This window comes from Ylistrum balloti, unplaced genomic scaffold (assembly GCF_031769215.1).
Source record: "Ylistrum balloti isolate Yb309-2 unplaced genomic scaffold, AGI_CSIRO_Ybal_v1 Utg369662, whole genome shotgun sequence".
Classification (NCBI taxonomy): domain Eukaryota; kingdom Metazoa; phylum Mollusca; class Bivalvia; order Pectinida; family Pectinidae; genus Ylistrum; species Ylistrum balloti.
In genome coordinates this window covers 1,432,374-1,447,355 of record NW_026781912.1, presented here as the reverse complement: position 1 = coordinate 1,447,355, position 14,982 = coordinate 1,432,374, and the positions used below count along the sequence as shown (strand labels likewise).

The following is a 14,982-nucleotide window of genomic DNA, read 5'->3' as shown; positions in this document are numbered from 1 at the left end:
GTTACATTTTAAACGACAGCTTCCCTTAATATCAAAATTCAAGGATGGTCTGCCCAGCGATATACAGGAAGCAACTCGGACATTGTTTCCTGGTTTCTTGGTATATAAACACTTATGTAATAATTCAATGGGTCACTTTCAACCAAGTTTATCAGCTCTTAAAAGATAACAATCATCGTGAGTGAACAGTGATGGCGAACACAGATTTAAAATGTTGTGAAACTATAAATCATGCTCTGTAGAACGTTGACTGATATTAAGGTAAAATACATCAGATGAATATTTCACATTAAATTCACAGGAATGCTGTAAAGACAATTTCATATACTGACTCAATTACGAACATCTATTTACATTGATTTCATCTTAATCCAGGATTTTTTCTGTCCAACAACTTTAAAAAATGGAATTGTATTTATTGCGCCGTACTCAGGTATGAAATCAAATGTCAATTCATTGATCATTGGTTGTCTGAAATCATTGATCACTGGTTGTCTGAAATCATTGATTATTGATCATTAGTTGTCTGAAATCATTGATCATTGGTTATCTGAATCATTGATCATTGGTTGTCTGAAATCCTTGATCATTGATCATTGGTTGTCTGAAATCATTGATCGTTGGTTGTCTGAATCATTGATCATTGGTTGTCTGAAATCATTGATAATTGATTGTCTGAAAAAACCACGAAATTGAGCTTCATGGAGATATAAGACTTAAAGTATACAAAAGTATGTCATCAAGACAGTCTATCCAGTAACAAAAGAATCTGCGTTGTTATCGTAGGGATCTTGAAAGAATGCATTATGAATTCTTGGTGTTTTTACGGAATGGTTACGGTTGCAAAATCCTACGCACCAGTCACGATACAGCTCTGTTATAGACTTGTTGTGTGTACAGGAGTGATCAGCAACTGCACATTTTCAATAAAATGCGACTTTGTAAACAAATGAAACAGGATGTTCAATGAAAACATAGAACCGCAAACAGGTGGCCGAAATCACATTCGTCCAAACCAGATAAATGAACTAGTTTGGATAGATATCGAATGCTCATTGTAAACACGATACCTGTTAATCACAGACCCCGATGCCTATCGCAAGGTGTTATCTAAGTACAAAAGCAATCAGAGAGATTTTATCATCGATTGAAACTCCATCAATATTTGCTGATTGTAGAAAATAATACTTAAGGGTATGAAAGAGCTTGTTTCTTATAACCAAGGCATCATGAGGAGATATTATATTTCTGTTCTCAGGTCCTCCACCAGAATGCAAAGATCATATCAGATAATGATTATTAACGGTTATTAACAGAGAGCTTGAAAAACGACTCCTTTACTTTTACTGGGGAATCAGGAAACATACTTTAGTTTTCTTATTTATATCTTTATAGGCACGTGTGTCTGTACGATTTTACTCCGTCCACGAAAATAACAAATTTGCAGTAAGTTTAATACAGATTCGGCTACTCTCTGACTGGAATCTGGGATTTATCCAACATCAATTATTTGTAATAGTGGATATGGTGACAAATGAAGCCCTCAATCTTTTGGAAGAAATTGAAATAGTACATGAAGCAGCAATCAGGTGGTAGAAGTATAGTTTGTCAATCTCAATTGTCAAGAGGGAACAAGGAATAGTCGTATCATTTCCTTTGTAAATTGTAGAGACCAACGCTTATAGTAAGATGAATACTTGGAATCTAAGACAAATAGCAATACGGACAAAAATGTTCTCAATTAAAATGGCATGAAAATTTGTTGACTGTGGAATATAACAGAACATCAAGTGCTATTTTACCTGAATACGAAAGGTTATACAACGTAGACTGATTTTACAAGCTTGTGTTAAGAATACACAAAATGACCCAGAATCAAGTTGGCATCCTATAATATGATGCAAGCATATACATTAATAAGGGAACTGATATATTGCTTAGGCACCTAAGATACAACAAAGGGCATGAAACGAGATTTATACAACAGTTATATATCTCACAGTGTCGATTTAAAACTTAACAAAAATTTTATATAAGGTGAAAATCACAAATACACTTACTTATATTTCAACTGATAGTAATCCTTACATCATCAGTTCCTGTAAAACGAGGCATTGATTAGATATCTGATGTATATGTGTTATCATCATACCATGAATTACAGGAGCTTGGGGCTATATTGCTTCCATTTGATATCGAATGACAGAAATGGTCGTATCTTTAAACTGATGTTAGTTTTGATGATAAAAAATCAAGATTATAGCACCATGCCATCATTATTGGGGCATTACAATGGTGTTTGTCCGTATCTCAATGATGACGTGTTCAAACTTAACAGAAAATTGGTTCAATATTATAGTAATGTCTAGAAGGTCAGAATAAAATTATACCATAACTTAAACATATACTCTCAGCAGCACATTTTTAGTGTAATGTGACAAACACAAATATTTAGCTTTATGTTTATACAAATGTATGAATGTGGGCTGTCAAATATAAAGACTGTTTCCGGCCTACCGAGATCAATTACCAAGGGAAGTCACTCTGTCCTGTATAAATCGCAATCCCAGCTTTCCTTTATTTCCTTTTCTGATGAAATATGCTTTCATATCGATGAATAATATACCGACATGTATCACATGTGTTAGGTGCAGTAGTGTCATTCTCTAAATATGCACAGAAATTCTTTTTTATTTCCACCAATATTTATCCACCAAATATATTTGTTAATATTTAAAACATCCATTTTCGAGGACAATTACGGTGTATTTGGAAAGCCAGCCTTCAGTATAGATAGAAAGATATTTTTGTAGACACAGAGAAATGACACCACGCTGGATTCAACCTCACGTGATTCGATTCCACGAAGTATTCGTCACAATAACAGGACCCGGAAAGTGTCTAAAGTAAACTAGTTAATACACTTATCTATACTTTTAAAAACGAAACAAGATGGCAATAAACACTTGTCCGGATATCCACCGAGGATATCCAAATGTCATTTAATACTGGTAAGTTAGTGCACACTTGTTTCATATGGTCATTGGCACGACAATTAATACCCTATTGTCAACATTGTTTAAAAACTGTCATCCATGGAAGCTATAGATTGTATCTTGGCATGACGCATTTAACTTCGACACGCGAGAAAACTAAAGCAATAATTGAAATTCGATATTGCCAGCCTTCCTCAAACGAATACAAATAAATCTTAATTAACTTGGGGCTTTTATTTATCTTACAAGTGACCTATCGTGTAAGAGTAGGACAGGCTGTACTCGGCAACATGCTGTGCTATTTAACGTCTTTTATCTGCACATTAATAAACAGCCATTAATCGATAATTGTCTAGTCACGGTTATATTGGTTGTCCTGGCGTTCAACAAGTAGTTTAGATAACAATGGTTTTTTTTTTTTTAATTTCTGTTAAAGGTACAAACTGCAGTAAGCCTGACAGCTCAAAATGTAAATAGGTTTGTTGGAAGACAAATGTGGGTGGATAGTTTAGACGTACAAGCAATGCACGGCTCATTGTTACATTAAAAATCATATAGCCGTACAGTTCTCAGACACCGTGTGATTCCTTTAGTTTCCTTTGTGCTGTGACTATATATACACTCGTGTATATACATGTGTATTGGAAATTTTAAATAACCAGATTCAGAATAATTGTTATACTGTCGAGTCATATCGTTGGTGTATATACATATACGCCATGAAAGGCGCCTAACCAGATCATTGTTTGTAAACAACACAAACACGTGTCACGCAAAGTCGGTTGACCTATATTTATTAGCCAATCAGAACGCTGGAATGAGACACACCTTCCAACTACTTCGGATTACGTCAGCTCTGTGGTCTTGATCAGCTGTCTATAAAAAGCTGAAAACACCCAGTGCAACAGAGCGGGTATCAACCGAGCAGACCTTACGACAGACAACAAGCTGGCCAGGTACAACAGCTATCCACTCAGGAGAAACATGATTCACAATTTTGTTATGACTTCAGTAATTCTTATTGACTGTGGAAAGTCTAGTGGAATGGATTTTGATAAATCTCAATCTCATAATCAACAACAAGACTTTTTTTTCTTAATTTAGACCTATTTTAATGTGAATCATTCTCACTGGATTCATCACCTTCGAATTTTGGTGAGTTGAAAATTATATACATGTTAACTATTTGAATAAGTGTTTATGGCAGAATGTCGATAATGTTTTCTGATTTAACCATATCATTAATGAAACTAAATTCGGTTGAATATTGTACATTTTATTAAACGCTTTATCAAAACTTAACTTGATATTGAAAGTTGTTTAGGTTGTAAAGCCAATTTGATCGATGTAGTTGTTTTTATTATAAGATACATTTAAAGTGAATTGTTTGTGTAGCCGTTATACTAGTAGGTAGTGTACCAGTAGTTTCATACATGTTCATCTTACTTTCCTTCACATAAGACTTTCACACTGTTCTGATCTGAAGCTGAGAGTCATTCTATATATAACCTATATCTAACTGACGTTGAGGTAGTATTGATCGGTCGAGTTAATTGACAGCTGGATGTAAATCAAGAAGTATGACGCAATCAAAGATTTAATGGGGCACCTAACGGTGTAGTTCATTCTATTTACAACTAATTAGTATATTTAATGGTAATGGGTGGCGTACTTACGGCTTTAAAAAAGTATACAGAGTTTAACTGTAACATGCCATTTACTTCAGCACAAGGAGTCTGTCTCAAACTCATTGGGGCTGTTAACAATGGTTTCTTATTAAGAATTGACCGATTTCATAGACAACGGAAGTAAGATTATCCATGAGGTATCAAACCATAATTAGGTTTATCTGTCTATGATATTTTCTTTTTCGTTTTAGAAAGAGATATAAGCAGCGTAATGTGTTTGTAAATTCACAGAATACATCAGTTGACAAAAGGAAATTTCTCAATGATTTGTCCTCCTCTGTCATTGAATAGACTTTATTGGAATGGTGCCAATTAATTGTAATCTAGCCAATAGCCATTTTAAGTCTTTGTTCTAGTTAGCGGACTTGACAGGAAAGTAACACACCAAGTCGTCAATAAAGCATACAATTTAATCGTACTGTAAGATTATAAGTAAGTTTTATCTTAATTAAAAGTATTATTACATCTAGGCTGCTAGTATTTCATATGTTCTTGGCAGCGATTCTACAATTTAGTCATCTTTCTAGGGATGATATCCTACGATGACACACAGGATGGTAAAATGTATTTTTATCGAATCCGTGTAATAGAAAGGAATTATCAGTATCTGTAAGTCTGGTAATGTCTTACCTTTTAACCTTTCATCAATTTTTTTGTAATTAAACGACACTCTAATCAGAGTCGACAGCATTGGCTTTTAATTCAACATCAAGTTTCTGTCATGAATTCAGAAAACTGTATTGTGTGGTCCTCGCTTGTTCGTGATGTTGCTTGTCTTTATTGTTCAATGATTCTTGTTTGGAAAAATCCACTTTTTGTATTCATCTATAGCTTGGAAATTACTACCATTTCTCAAAGTTCTCCTAAAATGTCTTATGACTTAATGTTATTTACTACCTTTTTCTCCAATTGAGCCAAAATGTCTAACTCGAACAACAACAACAGAATCCCGCAGACAAACCTATAAACACAGTGATGCCGTGATATACCATACAAATACAACCCGTAATCTAGACTCAAATTCAATAAAACTAGCGAAAATTTAACAAAAGAAAGAAAGATGTCGTTAGCCCTCGAAATACTCTCTGTTTTGCAGTATACTCAGAAGATGGCTGTCAGTAAAGTACAAAAACCGCCAAGTCTTTTCGAGAATCTGGCATGCGCTGGTACTGCTGCGTGTATCGCAGATTGTATGACATTCCCACTGGACACTGCAAAGGTCCTACTGCAGGTAAATATGTAAGATTTATTTTCAGCCTAGAAATAAAGAAACACAAGCCAAGGATTTCTGACATGCTTTTAACCTATCAGATTAGGGCTTTGATGTCTTCCTACTTTAGTATTGAATGCGATGCATGTCTTCGTTAAATACGAAGCAAGGATTAAAAAACAAATTATAAAACCTTTTCCTTTAGTACTTCTTCATGTATTGAGATAGAAAAAGGTTAGTTTTGTATAGAACAATGATAAAAAGATAATGATGAAGATTTCTTCAATCTTACTGTTGTACGTTAAGTGACTGTAGTGACTATGCGCTGATACACCTGATATTATAGTATTTTTTTTAAAAGTAGAGTCACCTGGCCGGCCACGTGGATTTTCTCTCGACACTTCCTTTTTTGTTTGACATTAGAACCATCTTGCGTGTCATTAAACCTAGTAATGTTCATTATCGATATCAATTGCTTGATAATTATATAATTAATGATTACAAAATGATTATAAATAAATAATAATTTCATTTCATATACCTTACAACTTGGTTGGTTGATCGCTTGTCTTTAATTCTTATAAATGTACGTGTATATTTGCCCCGGCCTCAGTTATTTCGAAAAGTTTGAAAATTGACATCGTACAAGATTCAAGGATTTATTGGGATATTTACTATATAGATTTCTCTGTGTGTGCTTTCCAGCTCCACTCTGTCACATGTGAAGGCAACATGTTCATATGATTTATTTAAAGGTCCAAAGTCCATCGTCAGTCGAGCGTATCAGTCCGGTTGAGAGTGTATACATGTACAATATATGCATCACTTCCTAGTGTGGCTTAGGGCAACGTTAAGAAAAATCCATCATATATATTGTTTAACGCTTACAATTGCTTTCACAATATGTACTGATTTCCCTCAATAGAAAAAAAATGTCCGTTAGGCTATATTTCCTTACATAATGTTACGAGGGAAACCTCGTAAATATGAAGGGCTTCACGAGTCAACAATGTTTTACTTTGAAATGTCACCGTCTCGCCGTGTGTATTAGAAGTGCATGCATTTTACATGATCACACGGAGCCGATGTTATTGAGCCGAACATACATAAAATGTTTACACCACAGCATGTATTAAGCACCAGTTTGACATATCATAGACATTCTGCATGGGCAATCAACCCCAAGTATCAGAGGATATCTATGTCAACGAAGGTAAAACGTGAGATGTTTTCAACACGAATACATAAGTAAGACAAGACTTTATTTACAAGGGTTATCTCTGTTGTTTCTTCCTTTAAATGTTTAACGTTATACTGTACGTGGAATTTATCATATGGCATCATCTTATGACAGGTGAAGTGTCTCGTAATGTCACAAGTTAGCCACCGTGGTCTCGTGATATAGGATGAATATTTTATCATGTGACAAAGCATACGCATTCTCAGATATAGTCAAAGCGTAACATATAGGCCGATGTCCTGCGTCTCCTCTTGGTTTAGGTCGACCTGATTCAGTTACTTTATAGTGGGTGACATACCTATTTATTGATCTAACGAGCTCCACACGACCGAGAATCTGTTAGATGTTTAGTGCTCCAAGGTGATGCCTACTCTGTATACCTATTTATTAATTAGTAATATATGTCGTGAACCATATTGTTTTAGTTGTGCCAGATGTTTAAGTACAATGTAGTACCACGATGTAATGTAAAGGCCAGAGTAATGAAAACCCATTAATTGCCGTGTGTGACCTTGTAACCAATGTTTCTAGAATGATTTCTAAAAGGACAATGCAGTGGCCGATGTAATGAACCTACATTCGACTAAAGTTGAAACTATACAGAAACAGTTATCATAGATTGAAGATACATATATCTTTAATTGCTTATATTACGTATCATGTTGTAAGATAAGATGGTATCAACACCCTACACCGACTTCCTGAAGATTACAACTAATGTTATAATATCTCCATCTCTGGAACACCAATATCGTGAATAACATAAGGGTTTCATATATTATCATGTGATTTTCCCATTAACACATATTATGAATTAAGGGTTTCATGGCGGTTGTCGTCGATGAAGTAGAAGTCGCTTACACTTGCGGAACACCCTGTTTCATTCTCATTGCACTTTCCAACAGCATCCGTGCAAATATTTCCTTTGTTGATAACTTCATCCCGTTTTGTCTAATTCTAGTTTGATCTTACTCCATATTATGATATCATTGATTAATTTCGTTGGGCCACATAAGGTGCGTCAATTAACTGTCCCCGTAGTAGTAATGTTCACTTTTATATATACCTTCCACCTTACATTCGTTTATGTCGGTCAGTTAAGGGAAAAGCTTTTGAGAAAATATTGCCTTGAAATTAAGATCTATGTAGTGTTCTCCGCCCGAAAGCCTTGGCCATAAGGTGTTTCCTAAGGTCCTTACTAAATCGGATAGTGTTATTCTATCATTGGAGAATTAAATTGATTCAGCAAATGCCTCACTATTTGATTGTATTTCCAGGTGCAGGGTGAGAAATCGGGCTTAACGAGTAGTGGGATGTCGAAGTACCGTGGTGTGTTCGGAACAATCCGCGTGGTTGCTCGAGAGGACGGGGTACGAAGACTATATAAAGGTCTTGTTCCCGGGTTACAAAGACAGATGTGTTTCTCATCGATTCGGATTGGAAGCTATGATGAGGTTAAGAAGCAGTACAAGATTCTAATCTACAGCGGTAAGTTCCAACGTTAACGAGTTCACCAAGGCTGCAATATTCAGGTTATTACGTCTTACGAAATCTGGAATTCCGAACAATCTACTTCGGAATTTGTTCTTACATCGGAATAAAGGTTGTTTTTTAATGTGTTTTTTAAATGAAAAGACTGGCGGATGCTCATGAGTTAATGCATATCACTTTGAGATGAAATACTGGTTATAGTTTTTACTATAACAGAATGTAAAACAGAGATTAAAGGGGAGTAGGGGTAGGGTTTTTCTGTTGAAAATTCATTTTTCGTGCGTTTTCCGTGTACATTTAACCACAAAACAACCCTGTGTCATGAATTTTGTGCGTAGAACATTTGTATAATGTGATCATTTCATTCTATATTACGTATGTTTTTCCACAGATACCCACAAAAAAGACAATTTCTTCATTCGCATCGCTTCCGCTATCACGACCGGCACCGTGTGTGTATGGATTGCTCAACCAACGGATGTGGTCAAAGTACGAATGCAAGCCCAGAATAGGGGCGTTCCGAATAGATATTCGGGATGTATGGATGCATATAGGACAATAGCCAGACAAGAGGGCATCCGACATGGTTTGTGGAGAGGTTTGGTGCCAAATATGGCTCGAACAAGTATCATTAATGTTGGAGAAATTGTCACATACGACGTTTTAAAAACTGCCATTTTATCGAGAAACCTGCTATCAGACAATTTCCCGTGCCACTTTGTTGCGGCGTTCGGGGCAGGCTTCTGTGCCACTGTCATCGCTAATCCAGTCGACGTCATAAAGACGCGTTTTATGAACGCAGAAGAGGGGCGCTACAAGGGAGTGATAGATTGTGCCATAAAAGTATTCAACGAAGATGGATTCCGAACATTCTATAAAGGGTGAGTTTTGACAGTGATATTTCCGGGACGTAATTGTACTAAATGTTCTTGCAAGAAGAAAAATGAAATGAAATGAAATCGTTGAAAAATCGTCGTCATCATGGTTAAACAGGAAAATATATTCCTTAGCTAGGCTGTAAAGAGTATCCAGTCCTAAATCAATAACCCTTCCTTTGCCTTGTCGGTCCTGTCAGCATTCATATTTTAACGGTCATCTTATTCTCGCGTTTTTCATGTTGAACGATTTGCGCGCTCTCCCCCCCCCCTTCTCTCTCTCCCTCCCTCCTCTCTCTCCCTCTCTCTCCCCCTTAACTCTCTCTCTCTCCCTCCCCCTCTCTCTTCCCTCCCTCTCTCTCTCTCTCTCTCTCTCTCTCTCTCTCCCCCTCTCTCTCTCCCTCTCTCTCTCTCTCTCTCTCTCTCTCTCTCTCTCCTCTCTCTCTCTCTCTCTCTCTCTCCCTCTCTCTCTGTTTCTCTCTCCCTCTCCCTCTCTCTCCCTCCCTCTCTCTCTCTCCCTCTCTCCCCCTCCCCCCCCCTCTCTCTCTCCCTCTCTCCCTCTCTCCCCCCCTCTCATGTATATACATGTATATATATTATTGTGAATGTGAAAATTCTTCTTTTCTGAAATTTGCGTAAAATTGCATTGTGCTAAGTCATGTACATTTCTAGTATTTCACCATTGTATTGGAATAAAGTTTATTAGGGAACAAAAAACACTTTTTAAAATTTAGAACTACTTCTGTTTAAGTTACTCTTGTAAATGAGTGTAAGGATAAGGCAGTATATTCACTAGAAAACGAACTATACTCACCGGTGAAATACATATTCACACACGTGTGTTACGTACTTAGTAGCCATGAACAAAGGTGCTTTATGTGCTAATGCAACTTCACCAAGGCAACAGTGTCGGGTTAAAGAGCAATACTTCCCATCATCATCACAATAAAAGGGTGTTTGAAGTCTTTTGCCGTTACTGTGATATACCATAGTAATGGTAATATGTTGTTTTCTGTCTAGGTTCACCCCATCTTTCGTGAGACTTGGGTCTTGGAATGTGGCTACTTTTGCCGTTACTGTGATATACCATACTAATGGTAATATGTTGTTTTCTGTCTAGGTTCACCCCATCTTTCGTGAGACTTGGGTCTTGGAATGTGGCTACTTTTGCCGTTACTGTGATATACCATACTAATGGTAATATGTTGTTTTCTGTCTAGGTTCACCCCATCTTTCGTGAGACTTGGGTCTTGGAATGTGGCTACTTTTGCCGTTACTGTGATATACCATACTAATGGTAATATGTTGTTTTCTGTCTAGGTTCACCCCATCTTTCGTGAGACTTGGGTCTTGGAATGTGGCTACTTTTGCCGTTACTGTGATATACCATACTAATGGTAATATGTTGTTTTCTGTCTAGGTTCACCCCATCTTTCGTGAGACTTGGGTCTTGGAATGTGGCTACTTTTGCCGTTACTGTGATATACCATACTAATGGTAATATGTTGTTTTCTGTCTAGGTTCACCCCATCTTTCGTGAGACTTGGGTCTTGGAATGTGGCTACTTTTGCCGTTACTGTGATATACCATACTAATGGTAATATGTTGTTTTCTGTCTAGGTTCACCCCATCTTTCGTGAGACTTGGGTCTTGGAATGTGGCTACTTTTGCCGTTACTGTGATATACCATACTAATGGTAATATGTTGTTTTCTGTCTAGGTTCACCCCATCTTTCGTGAGACTTGGGTCTTGGAATGTGGCTACTTTTGTTTGCTATGAGCAGATAAAACGCCTAGTAACGGATCCACCAACCGCAATTCGGGTTCCTAAGTTGGCAAAGGCACATTGTGACGTCATCGAAAAAAGAGATTAACTTTTCACCAGCCATTCAACCATCTATGGTAACCTGTTCTCGAAGTGATGGACACTCCATTCATTGTTCCACGATCGGAAGCAAAGGATTTGTTAACATACCTGACTATTGTTAAGATAGTCGGTACTGTATCTTGAAAGATATGGACCATGTTAACAGAACACAGTGTAACGGTTTCAGTATAAAAAAGATGCTTGTGACGTCACAGACATGTATTTACATGTGGTACTAATTATATATTATGCTGTAAACACATTGCTTCTCATACGATGTACACACCAAACTATGTATTGCGGAGGTGTTACAAACTGACGATTGAGACACTACGAGATCTCGTTATACCAGATTCTAAGTACTTGTTACTATGGTTTTACACACCGACGACCTCGTTACTGTGAAATCTCGTTATACCGGATTTAAAGTACTTTTTACTGAGGTTTTACACAGCGACGACCTCGTTACTGCGAATCTCGTTATACCGGATTTTAAGTACTTTTTACTGAGGTTTTACACAGCGACGACCTCGTTACTGTGAAATCTCGTTATACCGGATTTTAAGTACTTTTTACTGAGGTTTTACACAGCGACGACCTCGTTACTGCGAATCTCGTTATACCGGATTTTAAGTACTTTTTACTGAGGTTTTACAAACCGATGGCCTTGTTACTACGGAATCTCATTATACCGGTTTATAAGGACATGTTATCAGGTTATTAAAACTGACGTTCTCGTTACTACAGAATCTCATTATACCGGATAACATGTTGGACAATGCAATCAACCATGAAAAAATAATAGACGTTGTTATTGATTGCAATTTAAACATATTGTTATTATTGTAACAAATAATACACCAGTCTCGGTGATACTGACTGAGTTATATCAGTAGTACTGATGCTATAGTGCTAATGTGTATTCGAACTATAAGTTCTCTATATAATATGTACGGTGTATAGTTATAACATGCGTAGATTATCATCCTAATGGTATTGTTAAAACATACAATATGTAAGTACACCGTATGTAATACATTGTATATAATCCATTCATTAATGTTCGTAATTAATTGGCAATGCTACAATAATTAATCACGTTGTAAACCGGAATAAGATACGTAGGGTATTTAGTACCGGTTCATAGAAATTTTATCATATACAAATGTGCCTTCTTGCATTTGTAACATATATATACATACAATGTATGCTATCATCGGGTTGTATATAAATGACTGCGTGTCAAATATATATATAATATATATATTTATTAGAAATAAAATTTCCGGATTAAGGAAGTATCACTGTATACATCTCGTTAATTTGCTAATATTTCCTCTCCACTTCGATACAGGAACAGGGTTCCTGATTTATAAAGAAAATGAACTATTCCAATATAATCACTCATGTGTCGTACCAGATAACAAATAGTCAAAGCCATTTTTTCTATTCATGTGTCCGCGCCTTGGACTCGTTGTCTAATGAATGTTAATTAGACATGGTGCTCAGTACTAGGAATAACAGAATATTTCATTCACTTGAGGGCAAGATAGAAGGATCTCTATCCGATTGGGAAGACATTTTTAGTTGGCAGACATAAGGCTTGTCAAGTGTTTGTAACATAATACCCTCATAGAAAGTAGATATCCTCTATCTTATCCACAAGGAGATAACCCTATTTCACCCACAAGGGGATAACCCTATTTCATCCACAAGGGGATAAATGATCATTTTCCCCTTTTTTCTGCAACTCTTCTCTTCTTATGTCTCAAGACATGACAAATTTTACGTAATGTCAGTGTTATGAAAGGGGAACCCCCGTCTCATCCCTTGTGTGAGAAAAGGAGTTCTCACGATAAAATTTGGATATGCTTGTTCAGAAATATACAATGCATACTTGATCACATGTAAATCCCTGTGCCTAGATAACATCACACCCAACGATGTCCTGTGTTCAGCCACAGAGTTATGTTCTATTACAAATCCCTCAGGTCACGTGCAAGTAATTAAGTACGTTACTCGTATCTGAACATTCTAATACCAATCTAAGCATTAGAATGTCCTGAAAACTCAGTGAATCATACATGTATCTAAGACTACTGCAGAAAGCATTGCTAGTCCAAGATAAACACTAATTCTAACATTCCATTAACAAGACCCTGTGTCAATACTACCTGATCCAAGTAAACTCATATTTCTAAACTCTTTCACACTGTTCCTGTGTTTCTAATAAACGAGGAAACTATTTGACACGGGTAACATTTTGTCATTGTAAATATACAACCATCTGTAGTATCTCATTATTACGTTTTGTCTGTAAAGCTTTCTCGATCACCAATGTCTTTCAATAAATCCATGTTTAATATATGTTATATTGTGTAGATCCTCCCCCTCCTTATCGTCTCAGTAATAGTTGTATTCATTCGTTTTTTCAATGTTTTGTTATGTTTATTAATTAGTACTTTAAAGTTGTTAGTAGATACTGTAATTCATGGTGTCCATTAGATAATTGGTTGTATTATTGTTACAGACATTTGTATTGAATATCGTTGTTTTCCTGTAGTGTCCGGACAACAGTAAAACCTCATTGTATAATAATCTCAATTATCACGTACTTATCGCCAATAAATATTATTAATATTACAGTTTGTTTTTATTGTCTTATCTTCATGTCTCACAGTTTAAACAAGAGTGCGGTATACGCCGCTACAAGACATAAAGATGGCATAAATCTTCCAAAAATCAAACAACCAAAAGATCGCCCATTCATGCACATCTGCCCATTGTAGTAGTGACATTGAGCAAGTTTCGTGAAAATCTGATGATTATTTTGGAGGAGTTGCGTTCACAAGAAATGGACGTACGGCCGGACGTACAGACGGAGAAGATGACGCCAATATACGACCGCCTCCGGCGGCGTATGAAAATGGTCTAAAGAATCTTAATCGGTCAATAAAAATGACAATGTTTGTGACAGCCAATGAACTACGTCTATATGGAATACTGAATTTTCCGTTGGAATAAGGCGTTATGTTAAATCAACGAACAGTCCCTCAATTTCTTTACTTTTTCATCTTGAATATTGAACTGTTGGAGGAACTTTAACAAATAAATCAATAAAATTTTGCCTGTATCAAAACCATGTTCTTCATTTTAAAGAGTCTTCTTTTCAAGAAATTTCCCCTTAAATACCAACTGCAACTGGCTACATATATGTCATTTTTCTCTAAGATTCATTGGTTTCATCATGTGTCATTCGAAAATTTCAACTTTCTGACTATATTGGCCAATGTCAATACAAGGGTGAACCGTCCAAATTGCACAGCGTTCGTCGTCTGTCCTTAAACAATACTTATTGTGGCTATTTCTAGATAAAGACTGGATGGATCTTTCTTGGATTCCGAATGCAGATTTCCTTTAGTCTGTAGTTATGTCGTTTTGACATTTTTGATATATTTTGATATTGGGACTGATCCGAAAGATAAAAATGGCTGACATGCAGACATTATTAATTTTGATCACGAATGTTAGCTATAAGTATTTCTCGAGGACTGGGTGTAAGGGCTGATTCGAAAACAAAGCAAAATAAAACTAAACAAAATTAAAATGTCCGAC

At 36.3% G+C, this 14,982-nt stretch overlaps 1 protein-coding gene across 2 annotated transcripts; it reads left to right on the top strand.

Annotated features, from left to right (window-relative positions):
• The first annotated feature begins 3,895 nt into the window (after positions 1-3,895).
• Positions 3,896-14,012, top strand: LOC132558878 (putative mitochondrial transporter UCP3). Of its 2 annotated transcripts, none has more exons than XM_060223505.1 (5): positions 3,896-4,151; positions 5,781-5,915; positions 8,412-8,622; positions 9,017-9,506; positions 10,521-11,148. In XM_060223505.1, the coding sequence occupies exons 2-5, from the start codon at positions 5,793-5,795 to the stop codon at positions 10,618-10,620; spliced, it is 924 nt and encodes a 307-aa protein (XP_060079488.1). In that variant the 5' UTR covers positions 3,896-4,151; positions 5,781-5,792; the 3' UTR covers positions 10,621-11,148. The 2 variants fall into 2 exon arrangements, with proteins under 2 accessions (XP_060079488.1, XP_060079481.1); XM_060223498.1 differs by lacking the exon at positions 10,521-11,148 and adding an exon at positions 11,221-14,012 and having other exon boundaries at positions 3,898-4,151.
• Positions 14,013-14,982: the final 970 nt, after the last annotated feature.